Source organism: Balaenoptera ricei, chromosome 2, assembly GCF_028023285.1.
Source record: "Balaenoptera ricei isolate mBalRic1 chromosome 2, mBalRic1.hap2, whole genome shotgun sequence".
NCBI classification, from domain to species: Eukaryota; Metazoa; Chordata; class Mammalia; order Artiodactyla; family Balaenopteridae; genus Balaenoptera; species Balaenoptera ricei.
The window spans coordinates 155,574,033-155,591,674 of NC_082640.1; the positions used below are offsets into that span (position 1 = coordinate 155,574,033).

At 48.5% G+C, this 17,642-nt stretch overlaps 1 protein-coding gene across 1 annotated transcript in view; it reads left to right on the plus strand.

Moving 5' to 3' along the window:
• Positions 1 to 17,642, plus strand: part of GALNT16 (polypeptide N-acetylgalactosaminyltransferase 16) — a 101,917-nt gene that overhangs the window by 59,814 nt on the left and 24,461 nt on the right. The window contains exons 2-5 of the mRNA XM_059915761.1: positions 12,599 to 12,756; positions 15,573 to 15,671; positions 16,635 to 16,702; positions 17,256 to 17,321. Of these exons, the coding sequence (XP_059771744.1) occupies positions 12,599 to 12,756; positions 15,573 to 15,671; positions 16,635 to 16,702; positions 17,256 to 17,321 (391 nt within the window). The remainder of the gene's footprint in view (positions 1 to 12,598; positions 12,757 to 15,572; positions 15,672 to 16,634; positions 16,703 to 17,255; positions 17,322 to 17,642) is intronic.

Below are 17,642 nucleotides of genomic sequence, written 5' to 3' on the forward strand. Positions count from 1 at the left end.
CGGAGAGCTTTAAGAACCCCTGATGCTTGAGACCCACCCCTAGAGATTCTGATTTAATTAGTCTTGGGTAGGGCCTGGACGTCAGGATGTTAAAAATCTTCCCACATGATTCTAATGTACAGCCAGGGTTGAGAGTCACTGCTAAAAAGACAGGCAAGCTAATGATAATTAATATATAATTTATGTGCCAGTTACCATGCTAAATATATTATCTACATTATCTCCTTTAATCCTCACCCTAATCCCCATTTTCCAGACGAAGAAGCATGCTCAGAAAGGGTAGGTGACTTTCCAAGGCCAGAGAGCAATAAGCACTGACATTTTATCCCAGGGCCATGGGATTTCAAAGCCCAGGCTGGTAACCCCTATGACAACTACTTCTGAGGCAATGTGTAAAGGAAGATGGGGACGTATCTGGGACAGGCCCTTGGTAACCTAGACGAGTTTCGCCTGTGCCCAAGCTGAGGTTGCCAGCCCGGTGCCGCCCCTGGCATCTTGTCTGGTTAAGCAGGAGCACTGGCTGTCCAGGCGGGGTTGGCTGCCTCCCCAGAACCCAGCAGCTTGCGGGGAGACCCAGGGGACCCGCCTTTTCATTTGGGAGGGGTGGAACCCAAGCCTGTGCTCTCAGAGATGGTGACTCATGCACTGTTTCCCAGCTCTCCTAATGAATGGCAGTCTTTCAACTTGGGACACAGCATCAGATGAAATTTTTGTCCTAGGGGAGTCAGGAGTGGTTGGGAATCACATTTTGTTCGCCAGGTGTTTGGCGTTTAAAGCAGACTCAGAAAAAAAAGTCAGGAGTCATCCATAAAATAGGACCAGAGCCTTTTTTTTTTTTTTTTTTAAGCATCTTTATTGGAGTATAATTGCTTTACAATGGTGTGTTAGTTTCTGCTTTATAACAAAGTGAATCAGTTATACATATACATGTGTTCCCATATCCAGAGCCTTTTTATTTGCAGTTTCAGTGAGTTTAGTGAAAGGCAAACCCAGCAGGTACCTGTTTTACTGGCAATAAAAGGAAATTGGGCAGCAGTTATTTAAAAGGAGTTCGAGTTGTTTAAATCTGAAATTTAGGGGTACATGTGCATATATGTTAAAAGAAAGTTTATAAGGCTTGGAGATTTGGGTTGAACTGTTTTTGATGAAAATGACTTGGAAAATATTTTCCTTTCTTATTTTCAACCTTCCCCTTGGCTGTTTGTTTCCAAAAATTTAGCAGTCAAGAAGAAATAAGCAAATCTAGCTGGAAAAAGACTGATACCAGTCAGGCAGGTTTCAAAGTTTAATCGAAGTGATTGACTGAAAATAAAAGTCTCTAAGATGAGAAATAATTCTTCCCATTTTATAAAGCAGAGTCATGATTTCAGCTTAAACAATTTCAGATGTGATTGACCTTATTGGACATGGAAGTGCTGGATTTGGCACTTCCTGAAAAGACAGACTGGTGACGTTTAGGAGGCAGCTGCCTAAACGTCACCAAGAACTCTCGGCAGGCGGCTGGAGGGCTGTGGGAGCCTCATCAGGCTGTCACTCACCATCTTCCCAACACTTGTTCCTCACCATGGCAACCCAAGGACCTCTTAAGTTGTTGTCCAGATGGAACCCCATCCTGTCCCCCCGCCCTTCCCAAAGCCTGACCACAGCCCTGCCTGCTGGACAAGGCTAGGAATGCCTCATCCGGCTCTGGGCTCAAGTCCCTGGGCCAGATGCCAGAGAACAGCCTGGAAATCTTGGAATGGATGGCTTCCACCCACACTGTGTCATTGCCATTGGTGGCTCATTTGTTGGTTTTTGGTTTTGACTTTTGTTTCTTACTTCTGGAGAATGGTTTGCTTTTCATTGAAAGGACCGAAGGACTGACATCTCTGAACTTTTGGTTATGAGAGAAGAACAGCCAACTCAAACTAGTTCAAGAGAAAAAAAAAAGGACAGATAGGTAGGTAAGTAGTTAGATGGACAGATATAGAGAGATAGAAAAACCCCAAAGTGAACTTGGATCAGATATAATTGGCTCCAGGGACCCCAAACAATATCATTAGAGCTCTTTCTTTCCATCTCTTGGCTCTGATTCTTTCTTCTTGGTTTCATTCTCCAGACAAGATTTCTCCATGTGATGGGCAGGAAGACTCTCACCTCCCAAGCTGAGCAGCACTGACAAAAAGAGCTCAGTTTATAGAAAAGTCTCAGGGTGGATTCTGATTGGCCCCGATTGAGTCAAATGACCATTCCTGAACCAGTCCCCTGCGTCTGGGAGTGCAGTGACAAGATCACCCTAGCCTGGGTCTTGTGCCCACCCCATGGTGGTGATTGAGGTGTTGGTGGGATGGGAAGAGAGTGATTAACAGCCCTGCCAGGAGCATGTGAGTGAGGAGGTCCCTAAGATGAGCAAAACTACCCTGCCACCTTCTTGGTCCGCTTCAACTCCAAGTGTGTGTTAGCTGAGTGTGGGGAGCGGGGTGGGGGGCGGGCAGGAGATGTTGTGGGCATGACAGCTCATCACTCACATACTCATTAGCCATTGTTTTCCAGTCCCATTGGGCACTGTTCTGGGCTTTGGGATCCAGCATTAAACAAAACAGACAATCCCTGCCCTGGTGAAGCTTATATTCTTGTGGGAAGAAGGAGTCAAAAACATAACATTAATAACAAAAGTGCACATCGAACATCCGATGATACTACGTGCTATAAGGAAAACCAAAGCAGGCGAGAGGATGGGGAAGGCGAGGGTGGGGCTGAGGCCACAGTTTCACAGATGGTGGTTGGGGAAGGCTCACGGAGGAGCCAGGTTTGAGCAGAGCCCTGCAGGGGGTGAAGGAGGGAGCCATGCAGACAACTGGGAGAAAAGCCTTCCAGAAAGGAAGCAGAAGGAACAAAGGGGCTAAGGAGAAGGTGCTGGCAGGCTCAAGGAACATCAGGAGGCCAGTGTGGCTGGAGCAGAGCTAGGCAGGGGGCAACAGTAGAAGCTGAGTCCAGCGAGGTGACAGGGCTTCCGCTCCTGGGCCACTGTGATCTCTGGGGCTTGTGCCCTGAGGGAGAGTGAAAGCCACTGGAGGTCATGTGTGGTGTCAGAGGATCCCATTTGTCTGCTGTGGTTTTCTCCCCACTTGATTATAAGTAAGGTGGAGCAGGGATACTGTCTAGGTATCCATTCATTCATTCACTCACTCATTCATTCCTTTATTCAGTAAACATCCGCTCAATACCTACTATGTGCCAGGTGCTAGGAGCTCACTATCTAGTGGAAAAGAAAGAGAAGTGAAGCACAGATGTCAGTGCCATGTGGTATAAGAATTCCACAGACAGCCCCAAATGCCCTCACCCCCTCCAGAAAGGACAGCAGTCCAAGTCCTCCTATCCAGTGGCTCCGACTGGCTCCAAGCCCAGGATCTCGGGTCTCTCAGGCTGATCCAGATATATCCCCTTATGGTCCCGCAGCCCAGAGCCAAAGGATGTATTTACCCCTCACCGATATGCTTAGTAAGCAGTGTGGCTGGGAGAACAGGATAGCACAACACACTTCCCCTTTGGAAGAGGGGAGCAGGGAGGCAGCATTCACTGGCCACCAGTGCCTGGTGCCTGTGCCATCACCAGACTCCTGCCCCAGCTGGGGTGGGGTGGGCGAGGTTCCATGGCCAGTTCTCCAGCTACCCGTGTGATCTGAGTTTGAGAGTGGAGGTTTCTTTATGATCCTCCATGGCCATGCCTGGCATGGGATGGGGGAGAAAAAGGGAGTGACCTAGATTCCTAGATTTCTCTTCTGGGGGCCATACTTTTTGTTTATTTCCATCCTCCCAGCTTCTTGCACAGTGTCTGCACAAACTAGACTTTCAGTAAATAATCTGTTGATTTAACACTAGTGGCATGTGCATAGGACACTGCCTGTGAGACCCAGGGCAGGGGCCTGCATCAGGCTGTGGAGCATGGGGGAGGGCACTAGGGGTGACCCCTGGATTTGTCACCTGGAGGACCAGGAGGGTGGGACTGCCCACCTCTGCAACAGGCAGCACAGAGGAAGCAGCTGCTTTGGGGACAGATGAAGAATTCATTTTGAGGCGTTGAGTTAGTGGTAGCCACTGGGACACTCAAAGGCCTGGAAGTCTCAGAATCAAAGACCGGGGCCAAAGGGAAAGGAGAGTTCAAGAGCTGGAGGGAAATGAGCTGTGGTGTGGGTGTGTGGATAGATATCAGGTAGAAGAGCTCAGGGCAGTGACTGGGGTGAGGCCAGAGAGGGACTGGATAGAGAGGTCACATCCTACCCTTCCTCAGTATCGCCTCCACTCGGCTGACACACAGCCAACTGATGTTTCAGCTTTAAACCCCGGGGATGCTGGGTCAACGTGAAAGCAGAGCTGAGACCTCTGGGAGGGAGCAGGCCCTTGTGCCCTTCTTCACAAGGTGTGTCACAGGTGAAGGGTCTAACCTCGGAGGAGGTTTGGACCATCAGAGGCTGATGAGGCTGATGTCTAGCTCAGTTTTGAGGTCCTGAGAGGATCTTCTCTAGAGATGCTCTTGCACAGCCTTCTCTGTGGCCCTGAAGAAGCTTTGAATGAGGTGCAGGAAGGCAGCAGGCTGGGAATGGGGACAGAGTCAGAACCATTCCTTCCCCTTCCTGGCACATAGGTGGTGCTCAGCAGAGTTTTGCTGAATGAATGGGTGGATGAATGAATGAGCAAGTGGAGTCAAGCCTCTGTAAACAAATGAATGAATGATCAGGTGATCCTTGGAACTTTTAGAAGGGTGTTCCAGTGCCCGGTAGCTGGTGGCTCTCGATCAATGTTTACTGGGCGATGGGTGAGTGTGGATTGAGAGCTCAGAGGTTTCCTGAGCCCACAGCGTGGCCATAAGTCCTAAATAAATAAGCATGGTTATTTCCCTCAGTTGACTGGCAGGGTAATTCAGTGGCATACTCTCCCTTTGGGAGCTTCTGCAATTTTTGTTCTTATTTTAGCTCTTCCACCATCAGCTGGAGGCCGCTTTCCATTTGCCTGATCCCGGGCTGGGTGGAAGTGGGGGGCACAGTTAGCACCCACTCTTTTCTCTGGTGGGAAGGGCACAAAGGAGCCCTCATCCTCACTCTCACAGTTGACAGCATGGGTCCTTCTAGCAATCCAGGGTTCAAGCCAGAACCTTCTTCCTCTCTCTCTCCTCCCCTCTCCCTCCTTCCTTCACTCCTTCTATTTTTTTTTTTTAGATGTCCTTACCTTTTTTTTTTGAATTTTATTTTATTTTTTTATACAGCAGGTTCTTATTAGTTATCCATTTTATCTATATTAGTGTATATATGTCAACCCTAATCTCCCAATTCATCCCACCACCAACACCCCCTGCCACTTTCCCCCCTCAATGTCCATACTTTTGTCCTCTGCATCTGTGTCTCAATTTCTGCCCTGCAAACGGGTTCATCTGTACCATTTTTCTAGGTTTCACATATATGTGTTAATTTACAATATTTGTTTTTCTCTTTCTGACTTACTTCACTCTGTATGACAGTCTCTAGATCCATCCACATCTCTACAAATGACCCAGTTTTGTCCCTTTTTATGGCTGAGTAATATTCCATTGTATATATGTACCACATCTTCTTTATCCACTCGTCTCCCGATGGGGATTTAGGTTGCTTCCATGACCTGGATATTGTAAATAGTGCTGCAATGAACATTGGGGTATATGTGTCTTTTTGAATTATGGTTTTCTCTGGGTATATGCCCAGTAGTGGGATTGCTGGGTCATATGGTAATTCTATTTTTAGTTTTTTAAGGAACCTCCATACTGTTCTCTGTAGTGGCTGTATCAATTTACATTCCCACCAACAGTGCAAGAGGGTTCCCTTTTCTCCACACCCTCTCCAGCATTTGTTGTTTGTAGATTTTCTGGTGATGCCCATTCTAACTGGTGTGAGGAGATACCTCATTGTAGTTTTGATTTGCGTTTCTGTAATAACTAGTGATGTTGAGCAGCTTTTCATGTGCTTCTTGGCCATCTGTATGTCTTCTTTGGAGAAATGTCTATTTAGGTCTTCTGCCCATTTTTGGACTCAGGTGTCTGTTTTTTTAATATTGAGCTGCATGAGCTGTTTATATATTTTCGAGATTAATCCTTTGTCCATTGATTCGTTTGCAAATATTTTCTCCCGTTCTGAGGGTTGACTTTTTGTCTTGTTTGTAGTTTCCTTTGTTTTGCAAAAGCTTTTAAGTTTCATTAGGTCCCATTTGTTTATTTTTGTTTTTATTTCCATTACTCTAGGAGCTGGGTCAAAAAAGATCTTGCTGTGATTTATGTCAAAGAGTGTTCTTCCTATGTTTTCCTCTAAGAGTTTTATAGTGTCTGGTCTTACATTTAGGTCTTGAATCCATTTTGAGTTTATTTTTGTGTATGGTGTTAGGGAGTGTTCTAATTTCATTCTTTTACATGTAGCTGTCCAGTTTTCCCAGCACCACTTATTGAAGAGACTGTCTTTTCTCCATTGTATATCCTTGCCTCCTTTGTCATAGATTAGTTGACCGTAGATGCGTGGGTTTATCTCTGGGCTTTCTATCCTGTTCCATTGATCTATATTTCTATTTTTGTGCCAGTACCATATTGTCTTGATTACTGTAGCTTTGTAGTATAGTCTGAAGTCAGGGAGTCTGATTCCTCCAGCTCCATTTTTTCCCTCAAGACTGCTTTGGCTATTCGGGGTCTTTTGTGTCTCCATACAAATTTTAAGATTTTTTGTTCTAGTTCTGTAAAAAAAATGCCAGTGGTAATTTGATAGGCATTGCATTGAATCTGTAGATTGCTTTGGGTAGTATAGTCATTTTCACAATATTGATTCTTCCAATCCAAGAACATGGTATATCTCTCCATCTGTTGGTATCAACTTTTATTTCTTTCATCAGTATCTTATAGTTTTCTGCATACAGGTCTTTTGTCTCCCTAAGTAGGTTTATTCCTAGGTATTTTATTCTTTTTGTTGCAGTGGTAAATGGGAGTGTTTCCTTAATTTCTCTTTCAGATTTTTCATCATTAGTGTATAGGAATGCAAGAGATTTCTGTGCATTTATTTTGTATCCTGCAACTTTACCAAATTCATTGATTAGCTCTAGTAGTTTCCTGGTGGCATCCTTAGGATTCTCTATGTATAGTATCATGTCCTCTGCCAACAGTGACAGTTTAACTTCTTCTTTTCCAATTTGTATTCCTTTTATTTCTTTTTCTTCTCTGATTGCCATGGCTAGGATTTCCAAAACTATGTTGAATAATAGTGGTGAGAGTGGACATCCTTGTCTTGTTCCTAATCTTAGAGGAAATGCTTTCAGTTTTTCACCATTGAGAATGATGTTTGCTGTGGGTTTGTCTTATACGGCCTTTATTATGTTGAGGTAGGTTCCCTCTATGCCCACTTTCTGGAGAGTTTTTATCATAAATGGGTGTTGAATTTTGTCAAAAGCTTTTTCCGCATCTATTGAGATGATCATATGGTTTTTCTTGTTCAGTTTGTTAATATGGTGTATCACTTTGATTGATTTGCATATATAGAAGAATCCTTGCATCCCTGGGATAAATCCCACTTGATCATGGTGTATGATCCTTTTAATGTGTTGTTGGATTCTGTTTGCTAGTATTTTGTTGAGGATTTTTGCATCTATATTCATGAGTGATATTGGTCTGTGATTGTCTTTTTCTGTAGTATCTTTGTCTGGTTTTGGTATCAGGGTGATGGTGGCCTCATAGAATGAGTTTGGGAGTGTTCCTTCCTCTGCAATGTTCTGGAAGAGTTTGAGAAGGATGGGTGTTAGCTCTTCTCTAAATGCTTGACAGAATTCACCTGTGAAGCCATCTGGTCCTGGACTTTTGTTTGTTGAAAGATTTTTAATCACAGTTTCAATTTCATTACTTGTGATTGGTCTGTTCATATTTTCTCTTTCTTCCTGATTCAGTCTTGGAAGGTTATACCTTTCTAAGAATTTGTCCATTTCTTCCAAGTTGTCCATTTATTGGCATAGAGTTGCTTGTAGTAGTCTCTTAGGATGCTTTGTATTTCTGCAGTGTCTGTTGTAACTTCTCCTTTTTCATTTCTAATTTTATTGATTTGAGTCCTCTCCCTCTTTTTCTTGATGCGTCTGGCTAATGGTTTATCAATTTTGTTTATCCTCTCAATGAACCAGCTTTTAGTTTTATTGATCTTTGCTATTGTTTTCTTTGTTTCTATTTCATTTATTTCTGCTCTGATCTTGATGATTTCTTTCCTTCTGCTAACTTTGGGTTTTGTTTGTTCTTCTTTCTCTATTTCCTTTAGGTGTAAGTTTAGATTGTTTATTTGAGATTTTTCTTGTTTCTTGAGGTAGGCTTGTACTGCTATAAACTTCCCTCTTAGAACTGCTTTTGCTGCATCCCATAGGTTTTGGATCATCGTGTTTTCATTGTCATTTGTCTCTAGGTATTTTTTGATTTCCTCTTTGATTTCTTCAGTGATCTCTTAGTTATTTAGTAATGTATTGTTTAGCCTTCATGTGTTTGTGTTTATTTTGTTTTTTTCCCTGTAATTGATTTCTAATCTCATAGCGTTGTGGTCAGAAAAGATGCTTGATATGATTTCAATTTTGTTAAATTTACTGAGGCTGGATTTGTGACCCAAGATGTGATCTATCCTGGAGAATGTTCTGTGTGCACTTGAGAAGAAAGTGTAATCTGCTGTTTTTGGATGGAATGTCCTATGAATATCAATGAAATCTATCTGGTCTATTGTGTCATTTAAAGCTTGTGTTTCCTTATTAATTTTCTGTTTGGATGATCTGTCCATTGGTGTAAGTGAGGTGTTAAAGTCCCCCACTATTATTGTGTTACTGTTGATTTCCTCTGTTATAGCTGTTAGCAGTTGCCTTATGTATTGACATGCTCCTATGTTGGGTGCATACAATTGTTACATCTTCTTTTTGGATTGATCCCTTGATCATTATGTCGTGTCCTTCCTTGTCTCTTGTAATATTCTTAATTTTAAAGTCTATTTTATCTGATATGAGTATTGCTACTCCAGCTTTCTTTTGATTTCCATCTGCATGGAATATCTTTTTCCATCCCCTCACTTTCAGTCTGTATGTGTCCCTAGGTCTGAAGTGGGTCTCTTGTAGACAGCATATATATGGGTGTTGTTTTTGTATCCATCCAGCGAGCCTGAGTCTTTTGGTTGGAGCACTTAATCCATTCACTTTTAAGGTAATTATTGATATGTATGTTCCTATTACCATTTTCTTAATTGTTATGGTTTAGTTTTTGTAGGTCCTTTTCTTCTCTTGTGTTTCCCACTTAGAAAAGTTCCTTTAGCATTTGTTGTAGAGCTGGTTTGGTGGTGCTGAATTCTCTTAGCTTTCGCTTGTCTGTAAAGCTTTTGATCTCTCCATCGAATCTGAATGAGATTCTTGCTGGGTAGAGTAATCTTGGTTGTAGGTTCTTCCCTTTCATCACTTTAAATATGTCATGCCACTCCCTTCTGGCTTGTAGAGTTTCTGCTGAGAAATCAGCTGTTAACCTTATGGGAGTTCCTTTGCATGTTATTTGTCATTTTTCCCTTGTTGCTTTCAATAATTTTTCTTTGTCTTTAATTTTTGCCAATTTTATTACTATGTGGCTCGGCATGTTTCTCCTTGGGTTTATCCTGCCTGGGACTCTCTGTGCTTCCTGGACTTGTGTGGCTATTTCCTTTCCCATGTTAGGGAAGTTTTCTCGTATAATCTCTTCAAATATTTTCTCAGGTCCTTTCTCTCTCTCTTCTCCTTCTGAGACCCCTATAATGCAAATGTTGTTGCGTTTAATGTTGTCCCAGAGGTCTCTTAGGCTGTTTTCATTTCTTTTCATTCTTTTTTCTTTATTCTGTTCCACAGCAGTGAATTCCATCATTCTGTCTTCCAGGTCACTTATCCGTTCTTCTGCCTCAGTTATTCTGCTATTGATTCCTTCTAGTGTATTTTTCATTTCAGTTATTGTACTGTTCATCTCTGTTTGTTTGTTCTTTAATTCTTCGAGGTCTTTGTTAAACATTTCTTGCATCTTCTCGATATTTGCCTCCATTCTTCTTCTGAGGTCCTGAATCATCCTCACTGTCATTATTCTGTATTCTTTTTCTGGAAGGTTGCCTATCTGCACTTCATTTAGTTGTTTTTCTGGGGTTTTATCTTGTTCCTTCATCTGCTACATAGCCCTCTGCCTTTTCATCTTGTCTGTCTCTCTGTGAATATGGTTTTTGTTCCACAGGCTGCAGGATTGTAGTTTTTCTTGCTTCTGCTGTCTGCCCTCTGGTGGATGAGGCTATCTAAGAGGCTTGTGCAAGCTTCCTGATGGGAGAGACTGGTGGTGGGTAGAGCTGGTTGTTGCTCTGGTGGGCAGAGCTCAGTAAAACTTTAATCCGCTTGTTTGCTGATGGGTGGGGCTTGGTTCCCTCCCTGTTGGTTGGTTGGCCTGAGGCAACCCAACACTGGAGCCTACTCCAGCTCTTTGGTGGGGCTAATGGCAGACCCTGGGAGGGCTCACGCCAAGAAGTACTTCCCAGAACTTCTGCCGCCAGTGTCCTTGTCCTCACGGTGATCTACTGCCACCCCCTGCCTCTGCAGGAGACCCTCCAACACTAGCAGGTAGGTCTGGTTCAGTCTCCTATGAGGTCACTCCTCCTTCCCCTGGGTCCTGATGCGCACACTACTTTGTGTGTGCCCTCCAAGAGTGGCGTCTCTGTTTCCCCCAGTCCTGTCGAAGTCCTGAAATCAAATCCCGCTAGCCTTCAAAGTCTGATTCTCTAGGAATTCCTTCTCCCGCTGCTGGACCCCCAGGTTGGGAAGCCTGATGTGAGGCTCAGAACCTTCACTCCAGTGGGTGGACTTCTGTGGTATAAGTGTTCTCCAGTTTGTGAGTCACCTACCCAGCAGTTATGGGATTTGATTTTATTGTGATTGCGCCCCTCCTACCGTCTCATTGTGGCTTCTCCTTTGTCTTTGGATGTGGGGTGTCTTTTTTGGTGAGTTCCAGTGTCTTCCTGTCAATGATTGTTCAGCAGTTAGTTGTGATTCTTGTGCTCTCGCCAGAGGGAGTGAGAGCACGTCCTTCTACTCCACCATCTTGAACCAATCCCCTCCTTCCACTCGTTCTCTCTTTCCTGCAGTGGATTGCGAGTCTATGGGGACTCTGACCCATCTGTCCAGTCCCTAGCATGGCACCAAATAAGAATATCACAGCTTGGCAGTGCAGCTGTTGTCACCATCCTGAGAATGTGTGTGGCACAGGGCTGGGCCCAGTACACATGAGGGAACCTCCCTCACTGGCTCTGACCTCAGGGAGCTCAGGGACTGGCTCCTAGGAGGCAGGAACACTACAGAGAGGCAGCCCTTAGGAGACAGGCACTCCCCGGAACCTTTGCATTCCTGTCCCATGAGGCTGGGAGCTAGGCTCTCAGGGGAATGTGGAGGCCCTGGGCTGCTGGTGGATCTCCCAACACATCCATCTCCTCTCCACAGGTCGAGCTGTCTTCTTGGGACTGTCCCTCTAGAGACTAGGCCTGTGATGGAGTTCTCACGCAGGGGTTCTGTGCCTGGACAACTCTCACCCGTTGTCCTGCTGCCCCTGTGGGCCCACAGGTCCTGCCCGGGCTGCTGGTCAGGTGGAAGGGGCGGAGTCGAGATGCGCTCACCGTTGATGATATTTCCAGGCAACATCCAGCTGGCAGTGTGGTTCAGATAATGAGATGTCAGGATCCATCCACTCATCCATTCATCTCAGATGTATCTTTCCCCAGTGTCTTTCATGGGGGGAGTTTGGGAGCACAAAGCAGGGTGTGGCTAAGAGGAGGGAGGCTGGGCCATGGCATCTGTCATCCATCACTCCCCAGCACTTAGCACTGGGGTGCCCGGGAGGCCTGACGTGAGCTATTTCAGCAGCAAACACAAGTCCCAGAGAAGATGCATCACTGCCTGTGCATTTGCGTCCTAGCAGCTCTGGCATTAGCCTGTGAGGGTCTGCTGGACCTCACAGGTGGTTCTCTGGGCAGCAGCTTGTCCCAGCGCTGGATGTTTTACTCATCAGGCACCTCCTGTATGCCTAGCCCAGTGTCAGGCCCAAGTTTATCCCTAGGAGACTGTCAATCTGCAGGTTGCTTGGTGACCTCTCAGGACACCTCATTTTGGGGGTCAGGTGCCCTCCAGGTGTCACCATCTCCATATCCAGCGAAGAGCACTGGTCAAGAGTGTGGGCTTCAGAGTCAGAACAACCATTTTGATTCCAGAAACCTGTGACCTACTAGCTCTGACCTTGAGCTTTTTTATTAATAAGCTTTATTTTTTTATTTTTTTTTTTATTTTTTTGAAGGATAAGCTTTATTTTTTAAGAGCAGTTTTAGTTGCACAAAATTGAGCGGAAAGTACGGAGAGTTCCCATGTACTCCCTGCCCCCACACATGGGGGTACTGTCACGAGCCTCAGTTTCCTCATCTGTACAATGGGGGAAATAACGATCTCCTGCTCACAGATACAAATGAGGTAATGCAGTTGGGTCCTACCGTGTCGTAAGTGCTTACCACACAGTGGCTACTTTATCCTCTTGCCTGTGGCCCCTCTGATGCTGACCTTTGTCTCAGGTGACAGGAACACCCTCGAAAGGCTTTGATGAGAAGGCGTACCTGGCAGCCAAGCAGCTGAAGCCTGGAGAGGACCCCTACAGACAGCATGCCTTCAACCAGCTGGAGAGCGACAAGCTGAGCCCTGACCGGCCCATCCGGGACACCCGCCATTACAGGTGTGGCCTCCATTGTGCCGGTGGAGAAAGAAAGGTGGAGGGAAGGGCCAGCACCAGTTGGCTTTTCTTTCAGTCATGTGGATTTTAAGAAATGAGGAAGATTTCCTCAGACTCGGTCCAGCTATTGAGACATTCAAACTCTTACCATCTGTCGTTTTCCTGACTCATCTTTATTTCACTGACCTCCTGAGAGACCGAGAGGTCCAAGGAGACTTCCCAGCGAGGCCAGAGAGGCCCCTAAGTACCTCAGGCTGGAATCCCAGCAAGAGTGACCTGCCAGGGGACCACGGGGAGGTCTGAGGGGGTGGGCTAGCCTGGCGTTCTTGGGGCCCGTCTGGTGATGTCTGAGGGGAAGAGGGGCCGCCAGCCCTGCCTGCACTGTGCCAACAGTAGAGTGCTGTGCACCGCCCCCTCTCCTCCCTCTCCTCCTGCCCCGCTGCCGCCACTTCCTCAGCAGCTCCCAGGAATGCTTGGCACTCTTGCTCCTTGTTCTCCCACAGTGGTAGGTGGGAGAGGCCCTAGGCCAGGACCTAGGACACCTTCCACGCGGATCCCAGCTTGGGCTCTGCTCAGTGTGAGTGGGCAAGTCATCAGCCCCCCTCCCTGGTTCAGGCCCTTGTTGTGTCCCGTCTGGATGATACGAGTCTCCACCTTCAACCTCTCCTCTCCCTGCCCTCACCTATGGGAACAGTCTAAGCTCCTTTCCCTGAAGTACAAGCCACCTGGTCCCCTCCGAGCCTCTGCTCCTTTGCACCTAGCCCTTGGTGCTCCCTCACTCCCGGACTCCTCTGGCCTCCCTCCTTGTTTCCACACACAGGCCGTTTCCTCTGCCTGAACGCCTCCTCGCCACACCCTTACGACTCTCCTCAGCGTCCTCTCCTCCGGGGAAGGTTCCTTGCCAGCCCAGGCTGGTATGGGGACCTCCTCTGTGCTCTGTGCAGACATCGATCAAGGCAGCGAGGCGGGGTTGGAGCTGACCCACTCGTGCGCCTGCAGCTTTGAATGGCCAACGTGGGCTGCGTTGGAGCCGGCTGTGTGCCCAGCGCCGGGCAGGTCTTGGTTTGAGGGTAGGCGAGGGTGACTTGCGTCAAGATTGCTTTCCCTGGGCTTCCCTGGTGGCGCAGTGCTTGAGAATCCGCCTGCCAATGCAGGGGACACAGGTTCGAGCCCTGGTCTGGGAAGATCCCACATGCCGCGGAGCAACTAGGCCCGCGCACCACAATTGCTGAGCCTGCGCGCCTGGAGCCTGTGTTCCGCAACAAGAGAGGCCGCGACAGTGAGAGGCCCGCGCACCGCGATGAGGAGTGGCCCCCACTTGCCGCAACTAGAGAAAGCCCTCGCACAGAAACGAAGACCCAACACAGCCATAAATAAATAAATAAATAAATAAATAAATAAATAAAAGATTGCTTTTCCTTCTGAAGCAGCTACTCTGCAGCACAACGGATGTGTGTGAGATAAAGGTGCAGAAGGGGGCCTGCTTCTAGCACCTTCCTTGTCACTCACGGAGACCAGAAGTCCAGTGGGCTTGGCATCCTTCCTGGGCACTAGATCGTTGGGCTTCAAAGATAGAGACCTGGGGCCATAGCGGTCAGTGCAGGGGGTCTGGGTGCCCAGGAAGTGACTGCTTCCCCCAGGGCTCCCCATCTCAGCAGACCAAGCCCCCTCCTACCCCCAAACCCACACGCCTCTGGGAGGAGAGGCACTTGGGACGCCTGGCTTCCCAGGGCAGAGGTGAATTTCTCTACCCCTCCCACTCCCCGACATCCTCTCTCAAGGAGGATTATTTTAGGGCCTCTCAGCATGTCTCTGGTGGGGGTCTCAGGCTAGCGGAACTTGCCTGTCTGACCTGGGCTGCTCTGCAGGGCAGGCAATGGGCCTGGGAATTCGGCTGTAAGCCGCTGTCAGTGGAATGAATGTCATAATGAAAAAACAGTCACCGCTGGAATAGTCAGAGAGCAGTTGTAATAAAGAAGATTGCCATGAAAACTAGCACTGCGGCTGCCTTCCCGCCGCGGCCCCAGGAGCACCAATAAATGCATTCACAGAAGCATTCGCAGAACCGATAAGGATGAAGCCTGGCAGGGATGGATCATTTTAATTCCCTTTTCTGAGCATGGGGAAGCCAATGTGCCCAAAATGTGGTGTCTGGAGAAGGCGGAGCGCAGAGCTGCTGGGGGAGGGAGTGAAGTAGGGGGACCTGCCTTTGGTGTCTCCTCAGAGACTTGGTTTCCCCCAGGTGTCCCAGGGCCCATGGGAAGAGTGAGGCTGCTCCCCTGCCCGGTGTCACCAGGTGGCTGTTAGTGGTGGCAGTGAGAGGGAGGAGTTCACGGGAGGGCAGGATGGGAACGGTTCCTCTCCAGATCCCACCAGATGTCAGGAGCCACCAGGAGATGAGAAGGAAGAAGCTACAGGGTGTCAGAGACAAAGAGAGGCCATTTTCCCTCTTCTCCCCTCTGCCATTTTGTCTCTCTTGGCTGCCCCCTCGGGCAGGGAGTTCTGTGTGTTGGTCCGGGGCTTGATCCTGGGGCCTGTGCGGTGCCTACACACGTCGATCCCTCCTCAACACTTCAGTGACTGTGGGGCTCCGAGTGCTCTAGGTCTTTTGTAAAGAGCACCCAGGCCTGGGAAGGGCCCCCAACCTGTGCTTCCCTTCAAGGACTCCAGGCTGGGCGGCCTGAGTGGGCTGGGCATGGGTGTGGAGGCCCGGGGCCCACGCCCGGCTTCAGGGGGCAGCAGGCTGGACACAGAGAAGCTTAAGCCTGCCCTGAGAACACTCTCACAGCTGCCCTCTGACCTCTCTGCTCTCTTCTCAGTTGCCCCTCCGTGTCCTATTCCTCGGACTTGCCGGCCACCAGCGTCATCATCACCTTCCACAACGAAGCCCGCTCCACCCTCCTGCGCACGGTGAAAAGGTGAGCCCCACCTTGGATCTTTCATCTCAGTGGTGCAGCTCCCCTAGGCCTCGGGGATCTGCTGGGCCCTGGCAGGGGAGGACACTGAGACTGGGTGCTGTGGCCAGACGGCGTGAAGACCAGCGGGCACTGGCAGGGGGTGTTCTGCCCTTCTGAGAGGCTGAGGCTGGTGCATCAGGGTCAGGGAGACCCAAGAAGTCCAACTGTTAGCGAGATGCACAAACACAAGGTCAGGTCCCCAGGACTCGGGCAGAAATGCAGGGGTCAGGAGCCCAGGGCGGTGGGGACGGACGTGAGGCCTTAGGTGGATGGATGCCAGCCCAGTAGGCACCTGTCAGCGATTCAGAGAGCGGTGCCCCTCCTGTTCTCCTAAGCTTGGCCCCGTGGTCAAGTTTGACTTCTACTCACCTCATTTCTTAATGAACTTAGATAAGAATAGGATTCGGAATGGAGTACCCAGTGATATTCCAGGGATTTAAAGAAGTTTAGGTTTCCTTCACCAGGGAGTGAAGGAGGAGGAGGGATGGTGAGAGGGAAAGAGTTGGCGGGGGAGCTTTCTGAGAACACCCCTCCGGACCCATCAGGCCAGAAGGAGCCTCGCTAGCTTTCCAAGCAGACAGCTTCGGGGCCAGCGGGGGTTGTCCTCAGGTGGGCTTGTTAAGCCCAGGTAGCCAGAGCAGCTAAGGTCCTGCCTCAACAGCTAAACTAGGGCAGTCCCCACCCCCCATCTGGGGTGGGTCCCAAGTACCTGAGGGTCCAGGCAGCAGGGTCAGCAGGGTCTTGGAGGACCCTGAGGATCACACTGCCCCTCAGCCATTGACCAGGGCCCGGAAGGTTTACTAGCAGCTGCCCGTGGCCAGTGTGCGGGCTTCCGAGGTGGGCGGTGGGGGAACCCATGGCAGGAAGAAGAAAGTAGAAGGTGACGTCTAAATCTGGGCTCCTCTGTCCCCATCACTGCTCCAGCGTCCTGAACAGAACTCCTGCCAGCCTGATCCAGGAGATCATTCTAGTGGATGACTTCAGTTCAGATCGTAAGTACGCACCTTCTTTTCTTGCACCCCTTCACACCCCATTTCCCCAGAATGCCAAGGGGAGCACTCTTGAGGTTGTTCTGGCCATCACAGGCCGACCTCTGCTCCCCACGGGGATCTTCAGTCTTTTCTAGGTGCCCTCCCTGGCTCTGCTCCCTGGTGCAAAAGGAGTGGTGTTGCTTTGATGGGACACCAGTGAGATGACATTAAAGAAAAAATTAAACTGCCTCAGCAGCATCCTTCATTATCACAACTGCCGTGTGCAGAGTATTGTCCCCACAGTCTAGCTCCGAGGCTGATGGACTGGTGACAGCGCTGGTGCTCTCTGGTGCCCCCTGGGGGGTAATGCCACAAGTACAGGCAGTCCTCAGTCTTGCCGGGGAGTGGAGGACAGGGCGATCCTTTGGCCAGTGGAGATGACCGCTCTCCTCCATGCCTCGCCTTCCCCTGGGCCTGGTCTGGAGAAGCTCCTGGGAAGTTCCAGTAGTGGTCGAACCACATGTGGTCTGATGTCAATATCTGAATGAATTTGCTTCCTTCTCTCCACCCCCAGCTGAAGACTGCCTTCTCCTGACCAGGATCCCCAAGGTCAAATGCCTGCGCAATGACCGGCGGGAAGGTAAGTTCTTGGACCCTAGATGCCACCACAGACCTCTTTTGATCTAGACTTCTGCACCTCCCCACTCCCTTTTGGTGCCATGTCATACCAAGCCAGTGTGGTCCTGCTGCGTTCCTGGTGGCCAGGACCAAGGTCTGGGGAAAGACCCTCTTGCTATCTTGGGTCAGCCCCTATCACAGTGTGACTGTAGGTAAATAGCTCTACTTCCGGCTGCCTTCGTTGTCTCTCCTGAGAAATGGGAATAATAATAGTACCCTTTCTGTCCTGCACAGTTATTGTAAGGCTTAAATGCTTTGAGAAAACCACAGGGCAGTATAAAGC